At 47.6% G+C, this 17,487-nt stretch overlaps 1 protein-coding gene across 1 annotated transcript in view; it reads right to left on the reverse strand.

Moving 5' to 3' along the window:
• ST14 (ST14 transmembrane serine protease matriptase) overlaps nt 1-17,487 on the reverse strand; it is a 33,575-nt gene that overhangs the window by 5,882 nt on the left and 10,206 nt on the right. Inside the window, exons 2-16 of the mRNA XM_044439668.1 lie at nt 15,008-15,167; nt 13,714-13,841; nt 13,120-13,190; nt 11,623-11,783; nt 11,190-11,225; nt 10,580-10,817; nt 9,112-9,251; nt 8,575-8,672; nt 7,737-7,846; nt 6,056-6,186; nt 4,418-4,522; nt 4,033-4,140; nt 3,743-3,856; nt 2,381-2,503; nt 1,068-1,254 (exon numbers count right to left, since the gene is read on the reverse strand). Coding sequence (XP_044295603.1) covers nt 1,068-1,254; nt 2,381-2,503; nt 3,743-3,856; nt 4,033-4,140; nt 4,418-4,522; nt 6,056-6,186; nt 7,737-7,846; nt 8,575-8,672; nt 9,112-9,251; nt 10,580-10,817; nt 11,190-11,225; nt 11,623-11,783; nt 13,120-13,190; nt 13,714-13,841; nt 15,008-15,167 — 1,910 coding nt within the window. The remainder of the gene's footprint in view (nt 1-1,067; nt 1,255-2,380; nt 2,504-3,742; nt 3,857-4,032; nt 4,141-4,417; nt 4,523-6,055; nt 6,187-7,736; nt 7,847-8,574; nt 8,673-9,111; nt 9,252-10,579; nt 10,818-11,189; nt 11,226-11,622; nt 11,784-13,119; nt 13,191-13,713; nt 13,842-15,007; nt 15,168-17,487) is intronic.

The raw sequence follows: 17,487 nt of genomic DNA on the forward strand, positions 1-17,487 counted from the left end.
ATGCAGGTTCAGGTTGTGCAGCCCCAGCTCTGACAGGAGTGGACCAACAGTGCTTTCTGTTGATCAAGCCCAACCTTTCCAGCTATGTAAGGATGGATGGATGGATGGATGGATGGATGGATGGATGGATGGAAGGAAGGAAGGAAGGAAGATGGAAGGATGGAAGGAAGGGGACTGGGACAGGGAAGGAAAATAAGCAACCATGAAAAACCCAACTTCAAAAAACTTGTTAAAAACATCGCTAATTTATTTATTTATTATCTCTAGATTCACCTCTGTGGTGGGGGTCTTTTTGTCACTTCCAGAAAGCAGAGGAGAAAAAAGAAACTCTGCCCCAGAACAAAAATTACAGTGAAATTTTAAGTATGCTAAAGAACACTACTAGTGAGACTTATTATTTCTCTCATTCCAGCAATCCATAGAGATGCAGAGCTGGAAGGGATCTGGGAGATCATCTAGTCCAGCCCTTGCTCAATCAGTCATCCCTGACTGAGGCAGCATCCTAATGGGCAGGCCATCCAGCTTCTGCTTCAGTGCTCCATGAGGGAGAGCCCACCAGCTCCCCAGGCAGCCTGTTCTACCATCCAACAGTGTGTACCATTAGGACGTTTCTCGTACAGTTTACCTAAGTCTGTTTCATTGCAATTTTTACTCTCAATGCCTGAGCAACAGATAGCAAATTTGCACCATCTGCTGCGATTACCTTTGAAGATAACCCTTCTCTTTACCAGGTTAAGCACATTCAGCTCTTGCAAACATCCATCCTCCAAACCTCACACCATCTTGCAACAATTCTTACAGCAGCCCTATAAAAGCTAAGTCAACACTAAGATTGCAAGGGGGCTGCGGCTTAGAGAACTGTGCCTTGCTTAAGGCCATTCTGCTAAACCTGCAAGAGAGATGACATGAGAGCCAAGAAATCCCCAGTTCCCAGTTCGGTCTTGGTGAAGCCAACTCCTTTGATGTTGATGTCAAAAGAGAAATGCAAGTGACAGAATCAAGCAGAAAAATAGCAGCAGGGAATATAAGCTAGTGGGATACCAGAGGAATCCTGCATCTCTACCAACCTGACAAAGTTTAACTGCCGAAAGCAATGTGCTGCCGTCACCAGCCACTTCTCCGAAATCAAGGAGGCCCCGCAGACATGGCCCTCATCTCGTGCATGCAGGCTCACCTGCCAGGGCCACTCGCCCACATCCGCATCCTGCCCACCTACGATTCGGGACTGCTTGCTGTAGCTTCGTATGCCGCAGTCTAAAAGGAAGGCCCCAGAGAAGCCCCAAGAAAACAACGCTTGAGCAAAGCCATTTCCGAGGAACCTGGAGAAATGCACGCCACCCCACTCTGGGCTTGAGCCTCGCGGGAAGACAGCTGCAAATAGCCAACAATCTACCGATAATCCAAGAGGGAAATTATCACACACATGTGTAGCCAAGGACGATGATATTCTTGCAACAATAGCAATGGTGACAGTGATCAACGGTTATCATCCTCCTCCTCTTACAATGTGTTGCTGCGAAGTCATGCCCAACCCATCGCAACCCCATGGACAACATTCCTCCAGGCCCTCCTGTCCTCCACCATCCCCCGGAGTCCACCCAAGCTCACACCCACTGCCCCAGTGAATCCATCTAGCCACCTCATCCTCTGCTGCCCCCTTCTTCTTTTGCTGTCAATCATTCCCAGCATCCTTACAATGTGAGGTGACCATAATAGAGTATTTATGCTCCAGAGTGAGGAATCTGATGGATTTTAATCAGGCAGCCCCTGGATTTTGGTCCCCCAGATTTTGGTCCCTCAGGCAGGCCACAATGAAGTTTAGGGTATCTCTTATTTTTCTGAAATAATTTTGATTCTGATATGTAAGGTATATTGCTATGATTATTATTTAATTTAAAAAGTTAAATTAGAGATGGAAAAATCACAGATGACTTTTTCATCAAGCAAAGCAGCATTTGTTTATTCAGTCATAAATTATCCCACCAACTTCAATATGTTAAAAAAATGCAAGCTTGATGTAGCATGAACATTTTTCTTTGATTTAAAATCAATTTATTGGCTAAAGGAAAACTGTTAACAGTGTAACTGTACCCACATCAACTCAGAAGTCCATTTGAATTTAGGGGAGCTTACTCCCATATAAGTGAGCACAGGATGGATTTTTTTTTTTTTCAAATCCAGTAGATTGGCTGGTAGACCTATTTATGTGGGTGATGGAAACCATATTTTTTAAAAACACAGTAGATTGATTTTACATTTTCTGACATTGCACCAAGTGATCTTGGACAACCAACCTGATTTTCTGAACCTGCTAAATATATTCTTTTCTCAAATCATCCTCCACTCTCTTAAAAGCAAAAGAGGTAAGACCCAAACTCACTGCAGTTGTCCTCATCTGAGTTATCACTACAGTCCTTCTTGCCATCACACTCTGGATTCCTCTTGTTCACGCACAAACTGTTGCGGCATTTATAGGTGTATTGTTGGCAGGGAACGACGGCGGCTGCAAATTACAGAGAGAAGAAAAGCTTCAGTGGCAGGAAAGCCTTTCACAAGGAACACATGGAGAGGGCGCGATGTCTCTGCCGGGGGGAAGGTGGTGACCGGAAGCATGGAAGCATTTGAAATTTCTCATGCACTGCTGCATTGTCTGAAAGCAGACAGCCTTGGCATGGTACGCCAACCAAGAATTTCATGGTGGATCAGACAAAAGGTGGATCAGACAAAAGGTCCATCAACTCCACAGAAGAGGAGGAATACTTGCTTCCTAGATGGAAGAGGGAATTCTGAATACCTGCATGCCACTTCACAACAGGCTAAACATGAGCCAACAATGCAATGCAGCTGCCAAAAGGGCAAGTGCTATTTTGGGATGCATTAACAGAAGTATTACTTCCAAATCACAAGAAGTAATAGTTCCCCTATACTCCTCACTAGTCAGACATCATCTGGAATACTGTGTCCAGTTCTGGGCACCAAGATTTAAGAAAGATGTAGAAAAATTAGAAAGGGTCCAAAGGGGGGCAACAAAAATGATGCAGGGTTTGGAAACACTGCCCTGTGAGGAGGGACTGAGAGAACTGAGCATGTTCAGCCTTGAGAAGAGAAGACTGAGCGGGGACATGATATCCCTCTACAAGTACCTCAAAGGCTGACACAAAGAGGAAGGGCAAGATCTCCTCTTGCTGATGCCAAAGTGTAGGACACGGAATAATCAGTTTAAGTTGCAACAACCCAGATTCAGGCTGGACATCAGGAAAAGCTTCCTCACTGTCAGAGCAATACGACAGTGGAACCAGCTGCCTAGAGAGGTGGTGGGCTCTCCCTCACTAGAGACATTCAAGGTGAAACTGGAAAGCCATCTGAATGGGATGGTGTAACATGGTGTCCTGCAACAGCAGGAGGTTGGACCCAATGGCCTTCATGGCCCCTTCCAGCTCTGCTATTCTATGATTCTATTCACTGAGCACCCTCTTCGCTATTGGGAAAGGCCATCTGCTGCTGTCCATGAAGTCCAGCTGGGTGAGTTTCAGAGAAACCGAATGAAAAGCCTGCTGCTCCCCCGGTGTCTCCTACTGCCAATGATCCTGCCATGCCAAGCAGGCTGGACGGACGCCCGTGCCACATTTGTGGGCCCAAAGACCAGGCCCGGCCTCGGTGGGCAGGCAACGAAGCAGACGGCCACCTGGCCCTGGCCACTGCTTGCCGCTGCATTCCCAACAGCTCAGCACCAGGCACTTACTGGAGTCACACTTGCCCTCATCGCTGCCATCCCCGCAGTCGTCCTTGCCGTCACACTTCTGGGGGCCCGGGATGCATTTTCCGTTGCTGCATTTGAAGTTATCGGCTGGACATTCTGAGAAACAGAAAGGGATGCCGCAGGTCACGATCGCGAAACAAAGGGCACGGACATTTGGCACGGGTGTCACAGGACAGGGGCTCGGATGCATCGTTCTGTTCTCCAGCCAGGGATATCTCACCCCTCCCACCTGCTCACACCTGCAGCCCCCCAGCTCCAGGCAGGTTACTCACGGCACTGCAGCTCATCACTGTTGTCCCCACAATCGTTCACACCGTCGCACACCCAGAACTTCGACTTGCACCAGCCATTCTGGCACTGGAACTGCTTCTCTGTACAAGCTGAGGAACAAGGCAGCAAAGAGGTGAGGGAATCACCACCCACAGCTCCAAAAGAAAAAAAATGAGCGCACAAGAGAGAGAGACAGATGAGATGCTTCAAGCTAAAATATATGCAATAAAAGGTGCACGGTTTAGACCCGCTGCCAACTTGGAAGCCTGATAAGCAGGCCGTTCTTCTTTCTTCTCTCCTCTGAAAGCACCGATTATGCGCCACCACCACCCCGCTCTTTATTCATGCTGCCAAGGTCTCCAGCGAGAGCTGAGGGGAAGGACTCACTGCAGTTCCTCTCGTCAGCACCATCCCGGCAGTCCAGCCAGCCATCGCAGAGCCTCGACTTGTCGATGCAGTTGCCGCTGGGACAGCTGAATCTGCCTGGGCACGCTACAAGGTGGGATTAGAGGGTGGGGGAAGGAGGGAAGAGGAAAGAGAGAGGGATGTCAGCCTTGCCAAGGGTCGCGGGCACCACCTCCCCAAGCCGGTGCCCCCCTGCGAGTGGAATGCTTTCACGACTGGTCTGTGGGAAGCCTCTTTCTCAAGGCACACTTGAGGCTCTGGATGGGACCTCCAACAGGTTCCAACTGAGATGTCCACGGACAGGGCAAAACACTTCATTTTTTTTTTGTATGTTTGGTTTTAGTTTTGTTGTGATTTCTGAAACTCAGAATACAATTTTAATTTAAAAAAATGGATTTCCAACTTGACTTCTACTTTTGCCCACAGAGAATGCGGCTGAAGCGCTCACCTCAGGACACAAGGCAGCCATCCTTGGGTTTCACTTGTCGCCTGAGAAGATGTGACAGAATGTGTCTCATTTCCTAAATGCAGGCACTTAGCTTTGGCCACTGCATGTTTGGCTGTTTTTAGCATGGAATCCCCAAACTCCTGCTTGCACATGCATGTCAGATTGTTTTAACTGCAATTTCTCAGCCAGATCCAGTTCCCAATATTAAATCATGCCTTGGTGCACTGTGGACTTGTCTCTCTAGATCACTCTAGTGCAATGGAACTCCAGGAAGTCACTTTAAAACAGCTCAGGCTGTTGGCCCATCCAAACCATCAGCTTTGGTGGAGAGCTGATCTTCGGGGTTTCTGAGAGAGGCCCTCCTGTCACCTCCCACTTTTCACTGGAGATGCCAAGTTTCGAATCTGGGGTTTTCTACATGTGCTTTGCCACCAAGCAGTGAGCAGCGCTCGTTGCCCCTCAGCAATCCTGCACAGTCATAAAGGTGTGAGGGGGCAGGAAGGGGAACATGCTGACTGAGTGAACAGCTCTTTATTTCAGTCCACTGCCCATTGACTCGACAGGATGATTTCAAGTTCGGGTATTAGGAGAGAGGACGGAAGAGGGAGATGCCCATTTTAGCATGGTACATATTATTATAAACATTTCTCTTGCCCAAGGAGAAAGAACTAGGGCCTTCAACCTTTTTGGATCAGTGGGCATACTTGGAATTTGGACAGAGTGTTATGGGTGCTCAAACCAACTGGCCTCTGTGGGGAGTGGGGAGTTGCCCTTTCACAAATGACTTGCTTCCGGAAAGCAAACTGGGAATACTTAAAGAATATAACCTGACCAAGACCACAAGCACAAGGTGGGATCTGAGCTGTGAAATACAAGCCCACCCTTTTGAACACAAAAAAGGTGGTCCTGGAGGGAAGCCATTCAGTTTGCAGAATGACCATTTCCTAGTTATTAGTTTTTTTAAAAAAATGTTATTAGGTTTTAAAAAAAAATCTTTTTAAATGTTCACGTCAGGATGGGCAAGGATGCTGGCAGGCACCAAGAGGGGAACTGTGTTGGAGCACCATGATGTAAAACCTGGTTCTAAACTAGATCTCAAATGCTTCAGCTGCTCCCCTGGGGAAGATACCCAAGCCCTCTGACAACAAGACCAACTTGTCCTTTCCACTTACGGTCATTAGAGTCATAAGACAAGAACTCCGCCTGAAAGCCACTGTCCACGAATGAAGAGTCTGAATGGAAGCGGACAGTAATTTGGTTGGTTTGACTCGATACCACCAAGTTTTCCCGGTGACCACAGTACCTGGAAGAGTCCGAAGAAGGCAAGAGTCACGTAAAGGCAGAGCGAGTAGCAGGGGAGAGGCACCTCTGTCGAGGCATCAGGATCCACCGCACACAGACACTGGACCCAGTGTGGATTTCTCACTCCCATTTTCCCCCAGCATAAATAGAATCCCCATTCAGGGTAGGATAGTTATGTCCAGTGCAGACAGTGATGGTTGGGTAGCCCCATTATTCAGTGATGATTTCAGTGGTGGCCCCATTATTTGGAAGACTCTTGGTCTTCCCAAGAGAGATCCAACTGCTTCCGTCACTTCTGAATTTTAAATGGGTTTTAGAAACCCATTTGTTTCAAGCTGCATCCAGTCAACCTGCTGGTCTGAATTCCTAACTGCTGACTTGAAATTGCCTTTCCAATAGTTTCATCAATTATCAGCATTGGGGAGTTAGACTGTGGAATAATCTTAAGCACTGATTTAAATGTTCAGATGTAAATGAAATCTGATACTGAAGATGTATGCTTTATTTTTAGGCAAACTACCTTGGCAGTGCTTTGCCCTGAAGGATAGCCTGGAAATCTTAAGTAAATGGATGAATAAATGGCTAGGCAAACTGCCCAAGAAAAACTACTGCTGTAGAGGCCGACTTTCTCTTAAATGAGCATGGGCCCAGGGTGCTCTCTCTGATCAGCAACCATTGGTGGATGCGTCTCATAGAGAGGGCCTTTAAAGCAGTTGTTCCAAAACGGCAGAACACTGTTCCTGTTAACCCTGACCCGAATGTTTTCCCACATTGATCTGCCCTATCAAATTTATGTCCAGCAATTCGCCATTTAAGGTGTTTCATAGTCTGATATTATGTTTCTATTGAAAATTTTGTCTCTCTGTGTGTACTAAAATTATATATCCCATAAATTTTCATTGTTCATTGTGTTCTATTTGCATAGCTTTTATGCCCAAGTGGCTTTGCAGATGAACAAGTATTATGGGCAGCAAATTGCACTAGCAATAACAGCAATAGTAACAATAACAATAATATAGCAATATAGCAGTATTGTAACATAATAGCAATAATAATCTGAATTTTGTTGCTAAACACCTATCATTTTGAATCTCTTCAATGCATGCTGCAGCTTTTTACAACACTGCATATTTTCCAAACTGCAGTGCACCTTCCTTCCACCCTCACAGCTGGGGAGGGGCCTTCGGTGCCAGCTGGGACTCCAAGTCAGAAGTGCCACTTCTGGGCTGACACTGGGAGAGAAAGGAATGGAGGAGTGAGGCTCCACCGGGATGCTCAGCATCCTAGTGGTGCCACAGGAGCAAACTTCTGCAGGATGGCAAAAGAGGAGAGGCAGTGCTCACCTCCATGCTCCTCCCACACTTGACTGGATGCCCATCTCCCTCCAGATGGAAGATTCAAACATCCACACTAAAGGTAGCCATTAATTACGCTCCAGTTATGGGTGATCAACACCCGCCACAGCAACAATGGTGTAATCCCAGCTTCCTCAAGGAAATCACAGCCAGCCCTGGATGACGGCTGTTTCCAAAGTCAACACAGGGTTCTTACTTCACATTGTTGATTTCGACGTAGTCCTTGGTGCAGGAATCCAGCGGAATTCCGGGCTCCACAAGGAAGAACTCTTGGAATCTCACTTTCACGTTCATGTCTCTGGGGACCTGGGGACAAGATTGGTGGTTGCAAGACGGACAGGGAGGGAGGGGGGAAAGGGAGTGATAGCACTACAATGCCGGTTCCCTTTTCTACGGCCTTCCTATGATACTTTGGCAGCAGAGCAGCAGCTAAAGTAATATCTCATAGGTGGAAGTTTGCCCCAGAAGCAGCCCACCTCCCAAAGTGGCAGCCCAAAAGCAAGAACCCTCCTCTGTTGGTGCCTTCCAGCAAAATACAAGCGTACTGCTTCTGAGCATGGCAGTGATTCACTAGAGCAGTGACCTGGGTCCCAATCACCCACCATTTCTGTAGCGTTTGCTCAGCTTCACCTGACCCCACCTGGAAGCCTGAAAGGGTCCACAAGTTATGCTAACCTATGCTGGCCTCTGGGGTACTTGGACCCACCCAGCCCCTTTAGCCTTCCCTTACAACCTCTGCTAGAGCATAGCTCCTGGGAGCGTCTCTGAGGATAGCCTGTGCTCGAGGTGGAAGAGATCTGGCATTCGTGCCACGGAGCCTTCCTAACACGCACCCATGAGCAGACTTCCTGATCCCTCCCACCCTGGCACTAGCACCCTGCTGCAGCTCATCAGCAAGGTCCTTCTGACATGCCCTGTGGGGCTCCCCCTCCAGCAGTATAAACTCTTCTCTGTTCTACGATCTTGGCCACACATCCTGAAGAAGGATGTGCAGCCGCCGCCCCATCTCCAGCTCCTGGTTCTTGGCTACTTACCTGTATATTCCAGGTGCAATCCATATTAGGAGGATAGTGGCCTGGGTGATAAGGGGTGTTGAAATTGCCAGACATGCCACTCAAAACTCCGCCACAGGCTAAGAGAGAAGGAAAACAACGTGAAACCTATTTTCGAGCTTCCTGGATAGGCGGGCAGGGAAAGAGACACTTGTGCTGAGCAGCTTTCAGTGAGGTTAAGCTGATCCCTGGGGGTACCAGATTTACTCTGAAAGCACGGATCTAACCCAGGAGGCCAATTGTGCCTCACCTGCTCACACCTGTGCATCAGCGCAGCCCAATCCCATCCCTGCCCATCTCTCATTAGGAGGCATCATTAGGGCAGCCAGAAGTGGCTTTTTCAAGACTGAGAAAGAATCCTACATCGCAGGTTGCATCTTTTGAAAGGAAGTGCTATCCTCGATATATTTTTCACCCAGAGCTGCTTTTAACTCCTTTTTTTCCTCTTCTGCAATAATCAAGCCTTTATTCCCCTTCTGCCTCCCAAAAAGCAGAAGAACCCCAGAGCATTTGTCTTACATTTCTTCTTTGGCATCTGGAAGAACTGTGCCTTGAATCCTGGGTACCTCCCTTTAGCATCTGTGATTAACATGACCAGCATAACATTTTGCGAGGAAACAAAGGTCAGGTTGTATGATGGATTATAGCTGCCACACAGCCTGGAAAGAAGGAAGGAAGAAGAGAAGGATTTGGTAGCAGCAGGGCGAGTGGAGAAGACAGCTAACCAGTAACCACTGCAATGACCCCACATGCATGATGCTGAAGCGGAAAGCAGAATCAAAGAGTCTGCCAGCTAGCAAGGTGAGCAATGGCTCCACAGCCGGGGTCAAGGGTAGGTGTGGCTGGGCGCCTGCCAAGGGACCACAGTGCAGCTGGTCCTCCTAACAAGAGCCCCCTGGAGTTGCACCACTTCTTCACTGGGGCATCCTGCTGGTTCACCTGCTCCCTGCTCTGGCCTGGCAATGGGGGTGCTGAGAAGGAAGAAGAGGACTTGCCACTGCTTTCTTGCTCAATGGCTCCCTGCCAGTCAAGCAAGCAAGAATGAGAAAGATGAGGGAGAGCAGGAGCACGGGGTGGGGGCAGTGAGGGTGAGAAGGCTGACTCAGTGAGGGAGGGGACCCCGAGACACTCTTGCCCAGGGACCCCAAAGCATTCAGCCAACACTGGGTGGGTGGGTGGCTGCTCCCACCAAACCCGGAACCTGGCACAGTGTGGTCTCCTTATTCCCTGCCATTCCATTCCCAAATGGTCTCTTGCCAAATGATCAAAGAGGCAGGTCAGAAGGAGAGAGCTCATGTAAGTGGCATCACTCCTTCCGAGAGATGGCAGTGCCTCTGCCATTCACAGATACAGACCTGCGTTACAGATCTGAGATCACACAGTGGGTGCCCCTCAAATGTGATGAAGTACTAAGTATGTGTTTCATGTTTCCGTACTTCTTAGATGTTGAGAGCAGAAATCAATGTGGATCGGCAGACCCTGACTTTCAGCACAAGATAAAGGAGCAGGGAGGTGGTTACACCAGGACAGGAGAGGCATTTTCAGCTAGAGGGATGAACGTCATTTTGGAGGAGCTCCTGGGGCCCATGTTGGGCTGGGCTTGGGGAATATTAGGCAGGGCCTAGACACTGAACATGCCAACATATTTCAGCTCAAAGCCTTTCCCATCCCCTTCCAGAATGGGGGAAAACACTGCACAAAAGTCAGGAAATCACCAAATGAGAGGACAGAAACGGGTGCATCATGACTTTACTCTTTCTGATTTGTGGACTGGAGTGATGTTGGGATTCTAACCCACCTGGAAGGCTTCAGGGGGGGAAACACTCTGACAGCACAGTGCTGAAGACCCCACAAAGAGCATTGGCTAAACCTACTGTGCTCTTCCAGGCATGCCACAAACATTTAGCATCTCTGCAATTCGTGCACCTGTGCCACAGGTAGGCCTCCAGATCCCAGAAGGTCACGGCATCCTAACCATCAGACTTACTTCACCAGTGAATGGGCCTCCACCGGGCTCAGTGAGTTGTACACCTTGACGAAGTCGTCGCCCATGTGACATGGCGCCACATCGAATGTCGTGAAGGTCAGACTAATGACAGAGTCTGCATCGGCCCTCAGCACCCAGAGGCAGTGTGCGTTGTTTGCGTAGGGGCTGTTGGGGAATCCCGGCGTGGTGAAGGTGGTGACGACACCTTCTTTGGCATGTAAGGCGTAATGGCAGCTTCCTAGCACACAAGCAAAAAAGGGAGACCTTGGAAAGTGGAAGCAGCTTGGCTTCAGTCAGCTCATCAGTTGGCAAAGGAACAGCATATGGGCAATTTAAAGCAGAACACCCCCACACACACACTCACACACACATCCAACAGGCACAGGAGGCAAGCTTATTGATACCGATGGATTAAGTCCAAGGTATTGTGAGTAAATTGCTCAGTAACTGTATCTCTCTAACTGCAAGCGGGTTTATGACTGAAGCCTTCATACAGCTTTCTCCCAATAGGCAGTTGCTCCAGATGGAAGGAAGGAACAAAACCTCTTGTTCAAACAACCAGTGACCAATTCATCGCACTTGCTATAAAATCAGGCTATGTATTACTTACTGTTCCATGAAGTCTTCATTATATCTGGATCAGAAGCTGCATGTTAAAAACAACAACACATTTATTACTAACAAGTCACTTCTGCATACCCAGAATAGGAAATTATCTGGAGATTAAATAGAGGGTGGTGCATCCTCCTTATTCCTTTCTATCCGCCCAGACTTACTTCTCCGCAAAAGTGAGGAAGGAACTCATAAGTGAGTGTGAGTCTCCAGTTTGGCCTAATAAAGCACAATAGACCAATCCTTAAGCTGCCAGACTCTATTCAAGTTTATCCTTTTATGTTTCTAAGTCTTTCCTCTTGCCACAGCTGAAATATGTAGCTGAAGGAGCAAATGCTCACACCGTGATACAGCTCCAAGCCAGGTCAAAGTTAACGGCAGGGCAACAAGGAGAGGCCATGAGAGAAGACAGAGCCAGGAAGGACACTTACGGAAAGCAACGAGCGACTCGACCCGCAGCTCTGGGTTCCGGAGCTTTGTTGGCCCCGCTTGAGGGAAAGCCCCGATGTTTGCCATGGCCTTGTCCAGCGCATTCGCCTTGTATTTTGGGACACTGAACTCTGACCGGTAGTAAGCTATAACACTTCCCTCACTGCATGGAGGAGAGAAAATGGCAGTTACGTTAGAGCCTATTGTGACTATTGGATTCGAACACAAAAATTTCTAGTCTGTACTGGGATAAACCCAGGCTGGAAAAAAATTGTTGCATTCAGAACAGCAAGTATGAGTTTAGCCATTTCCTTCTTTGTAGAAATTACTTTTTCCTTGATCCCACAGATAGAACTGCCTTACACTGGATACCTTTACATTTCTGGGGAGAGCTTATCTTTGTTCCCTGCCCAATCCTAAATGGTACAGGTGTAATTAATCCCCAGCATCCTGAAAGACAAACTGTGAGTCAACCCAAAAAGGAGCTGTTCCATCAATGCCTCAACCCATATGCAGGACACTTCACACAAGAATTTCCCATCTCACGCTTTTCCCATGTAATTCAGCTTCCTTGTTCTTAGCAGCAAATACACTAGCCAAGCAACATGCAGAACCTGCAGTACACAAAGCTCTATTTGAGTAAACTCTGAACCAGTTGCAACGCCATGTTCTGTCACTGGGTGTCACTATTTGCAGTTTGCAGCTCATCTTGCCAAGGCCAAATCTACTTTTTGTAATCCTGTGCTTTGTCACTAGGTGTCACTGTGCTGTTCAATCTACTTTAGCTTAGTAGGACTAGTGCCTTGCTCCAGATAAAAGCCAAAACTAGGTGCATCATTTAGTGAGCCAGTATATTGCACACACACAAGAACACATCTGTAAACTGACCCTGGGTCAGTTTCACCCAAATGATCCACATATGCATTTATCAAGACCTTGTATGGAAAACAAAAGTGATGTAACTGTCCACCACATGAAAGAATGTAGATTAGGGAAGTTCCCATGATACATGACATGAGTCATTATTATTTATAATGTATATCCTGCCATTCCTAATACAGAAACAAGTATCTAATAAAACAAAAGTTAAATCCATAAAACGTAACAGCGAGAACTGACTATCTGAAGCAAAAGCTGGATACCAAGCAACAAACAAGGAAGCAGCTTTGCGTGGCCACCTGCCACAACAACCATCAAGCCGGCCAAACGCCTTGCCAAAAAAGGCAGGTTGTCGCTTTTCACCGGAAGCTATATAAAGAACGGCGACAGGCGATGGTCACTGACCCCCAGCAGCAAATGCAAGAACATTGCAATTTAGTTAAAGAGATGGCAACTTTCTAGAGGGAATGCAGGAAGGCCATTGCACCCCTGCGCCCACCGGAAGCATTGCCACCAACTGCCATCACCCCATGCCACCCCAGCCCTCTTGGCCCCTCAAGACCCATGCGACAGACTCCCTCATTTCTCCCCACCTTAAACGCCCCCCTCATATTACCTACCTGAAAGCAGTTATCATCGTCTTCTTGTGGAAAGGACCAACATCCTGGTTATTTTGATAGATGTCGGTGAGCTAAATGTATAAAGGACATTGAATTTAGAATAAATACATTTCTAGTAGATCCAACTGTTAGATCTACTATTCATTTGTACTATTCATTTGTACTATTTCTACACAGTAAAATGTTCTTTAAATCCCCAAATGGTTTCCATATAAAAATTCAAACCACAATTAAAATCACATTCCAACTACAATTTTAAAAACAATACAATTACAATAACAATAACACATAACAGTAAAATGAAACAACTTAGCTGATTTAATTATGGGTCAGGGAAAGCCTGGATGAACAGGTATGTTTACAGGAAGCATTTCGAAAATATTAAGTTTTCTGCCTCCTGGACTGCCCAAAGGAGGGTGATCCTGCTCCCAAGAGTGCAGGCCTTGCTGGTCATTCCAATATCATTGGAATGCCACCATATAATTCCTCATCTGCCGATGGGCTCACCCTCTACAAGGAAGCTTCAAACAGGAGCACCGTTCCACTCAACCCTAAGCACCCCACATCATGCCATAGGAGCACAGTTTTCCTTACCATTTGCTTAACTGTACTGGCCAGGACAGTAAATTCATAAGTAGTAGAATTTTCATAGGCATCGATGAATCGGGCCCCCGTGAGCCTCAGGTGACCATTGTAGCGCTTCTGCACAAGGGCATTCCTGTCTGGAGTAAGACATTGGAGGGACGGAGGAGAACAGCTTTTAATGATGCTGAATGCACTACGATCTGAGCTACCAGGCTAGAAAAGCCAGGAATGAATGGACACAAAATGAAGCAGACACGTCTGCCCTGAAACAGGGTCAAGGCCGAAAAAGAACCTCATGTCTAGCAGCTATCTTCCTTTTTGGCTTCAGTTTCACCCAGATGGCAACCCCAGTGTAGGGGTAGGCCGATTTTAAGGTCTGGATCAGGAGCTCTAAAGAAAAGAGCGGCAGCGTGGTGTGGTGGGGTGAACATTGGGGTTCCAGCACCCCTTCAGTCCTAAAGCTCATTGGCTGACTTTGAGTCAGATGCTGCCCCTCAGCCTAACCTACCTCACAGGGTTGTTGTATGGATAAAAGGGAGAGGGACGCAACTGCATGAGCCACCTTGAGTTCCCTGCAGGAGGAAGGAGCGGCAGGATATAAATAATATTCCACCTTTTTCTAGACACTTTTCCTCAGGTTACTCAAGATGATATTTGTCAATTAGAAATGAAACCATCACCACAGAAAACTAATACATGGTGCTATTAATTGTTAATAATACTAATGTTGTGAATAACTAGGGGACTGACAGAAACCACTTTGGAAATACAGCTCTCATCAGCGCCCAAAATCTAAAGCCACAGGCAAAGAGAGAAGAATGCAGAGTAGGAATACAGGTTTAATGCTGCCATCTTATACTGGACTAGCAATCAGACCTCGTGGAATTCAGTGGGGCTTATGAGTTGTCACCTACTTTGTTTTAGACTAAAGTTTTTGTTGAGTAATTGGCTAGCAGGGGAAAATAACTGGTACCATTGCAAGTTCAGGACAGGCTGTTTTTTCAAGCTGCCCTGGAATGGGAGTGAGAAGGAAACATGAACAGATGGCCTTCCAGTGAACTATGAGCAGCTTTTTTTATTATTTATTTTATTTATTTATTAAAACATTTCTTATTAAACTGTAAGTTCTCTTCTATTTCCTTCAGCATCCCTGAAGGGCACTTACGTCCATCTTTCCCTAACATGCAGACATATTTAAATCTAAAACTGCTTCGATCAATGCGGTGACCGATGAACAGCATAGGTGACCAGACCTAACCTGGCTGGTTGGTTGTTCTCTGAGTGCCAGCCCACTCTCACTTACATTTGAAGTGCCAGACGAGGAACCCCACCAAGAGGGAGAGGAGGAGGCTAACAGATACGATGGCTACCACCAGCACCCACCGCTTCGGGCCACGCTTCTCCAGCTTCTTGGCATTCATGGTAGGGAGGAACTCAACCCCTTCCTCGAAGCCGTTCATGTCCTACAGCAAGACAAGCACAATCAGGCTGCATTCCTCCTACCTGTGTACCTGCATTTCTTACTTCATCTGATAGATATCCTGAGATTTGCCCTGGTGCAAGGGACCTGAGGGGGCTTACCTGGTCCCCCTCTTCTCCCTTGCATCCTCACAACAACACTCCTTTGAGGTAGGTTTGGCTAAGAGTCGGTGACTGGCCCCAAGGAAGCCAGGGAGTTTCACAAGTGGGGAAAAGAAGCCGGATCTTCCCAAGTCACTGTCCAACACTCAGCTGCTACTGGCTCCGTGTATACTCATGTGTAGATGTAGGAGATACACTCCCTCCCCCATCTCCAATTATTTTTTCTGTGTTCAACACAGCAGTGCCCCTTGCAGTGTTTTACAGAAGGGGTGGGCAGAAAGTAGACCTCCTGGTGCTATTGGACTTCAGCTCCCAGCATTCCTAGCCACTGGCCGTGCTGACAGAGGCTTCTGGGAGTTGGGGGTCCAAAATACCTGGAGGGCCAGCTTCTGCCCAGCCTCACGCCACATTGTGTTACTGGGCCAGACTGAAATGCAATTCTGGCCAGAAGCAAGCAAAAACGAGGATTGCAGCCTTCCAAGAACTGGAGAGGCAGAGGGGACAGGAAATCAGAGTCTGAAAAATCTGGAAGACCACGAATAGGGAGCGGCTGCTCCGGAGCCCAGAAGCTCTGCACAAAGTCAGCATCTGAGCACGCATGCACTCATCGCCAGAAATGGGAGGGGAAGTCAGGAGTTGCACACTCTCCGGGAGCATCGCTTCCAACCGTCTCTGCCCAACCCACTGGAGCAGCTGCGGAGATCACGCCAAACCAGATTGGCTCAGCCAAGCGAAGACATGCTTCGTGGGCTATGCTTTTGGCATGAGGACTTCCAGGTGGCATCATTTCACCTACACAATGAGCAGCTTTTCATTGGTGCTTGCATGAAGGTTAGGGGTGAATTTCCTTTTGCCTGGGGCACCAGTCCAGGCTCTGATGGAAGTTCCTTCTTTCTACTCAGCTCTCTCTACTTGTGCAGCGAATAAGCCTTTGCAGCAAAAAGTATCCTTGGGGGAGTGGGAGGAGGCAAACTCTTGTCCTTAACTCAGAGGGATGTTCTGTCAGGGAAGGGAAGGGAAGGGAAGGGAAGGGACCTGGCAGGCAGCCTGGTGCCCAAGATGTTCAGAATGCAGAAGATGTTCATTTCTGGCACCATAAAATGCTCAGTGCTTAGGAGGAAGGGTGTCAAAATGTTCTTCCACTGACTTTTGATGTGCTAGAGGACTTCAGTTAATCTGCACATCACACAAAAGTGCCATTGGAATGCAGTTAACCCCATGGAAGTGTTGGATAAATCCTATGAAATCCTAGAGATGTGGGGAATCAGCATAAAATAAGCACCCCACCACCCCTTCATTCTTCTTTCCAAATCTTGAGTACCCTGGAAAGGCTTTCAAGAAGTTTGGTACAATCCTTCAAAAAGCACTCTCAGCATATTCCTCTATTAGGCTCCAAGCATCTACCTGGCTGAAGGTGTTAGGAAGCTTTTCCCTTCCATTGGAAGCCAGCTGTCCTCCCTTATTTACCTAAACTCACTTCCTCCTCCAATACTCAGTGCTGCCACACTGTTGTTGTGTAATCTGCAGTCTGGTTTCATTTGACCTGGCTTCATGACTATCCCTTTGATGACTCAATGCTTGGATTATGCACTGCGGAAACAGACCTACATTAGGTTACACGGGGATCAGCCGGTCAGTAAAAGCAATTCCACATGACTTTGAGAGCTTCACCAGGAAAGAGAAACTGCCCTTTCCTTTGTTTGACTTTCATCTCTGCATCCGATTCACCCATATTCAGGGCCATTCGTTGCTCTGGGCACGTACAGGGCTAATTTCACTTCTACGTGGCTTAGAAAACACGTGAATATGTTTGGCCTCATAAACTGGGCCAGCGACAAAAGTGCAACCTGTCCCTAGAAGTGAGAGAGCAGCCTTCCCCAACTGGTGGCCCTCTGGAGGCTCTGGAACACAATTCCCAAAACCACAAATGACTGCAGATGAAAGGTGACAGGTGGAGGAAGGCTGGGGTAAGGAACAGCCCTGGGTTCAAAACTGGCCCATCACTTTGCAAGCATCCTCCCACCCCTCCTGTGCTGTCACTTGACACCGAGGCATCATGCGATGGACGTGTGCATGTGGATGAGATCCGCCACAGCAGGCTGGGCAAGAGTTGGAGCCCAAAATGTTTTTCAGCTAAGAGGATTCGTTCATTCGTTCATTCATTCACCTGTAAAGGCCATTAAGGGATGGTTTACAGGAGCG

Source organism: Varanus komodoensis, unplaced genomic scaffold (genome assembly GCF_004798865.1).
Source record: "Varanus komodoensis strain SLA01 unplaced genomic scaffold, ASM479886v1 scaffold35, whole genome shotgun sequence".
Taxonomy (NCBI): Eukaryota; Metazoa; Chordata; class Lepidosauria; order Squamata; family Varanidae; genus Varanus; species Varanus komodoensis.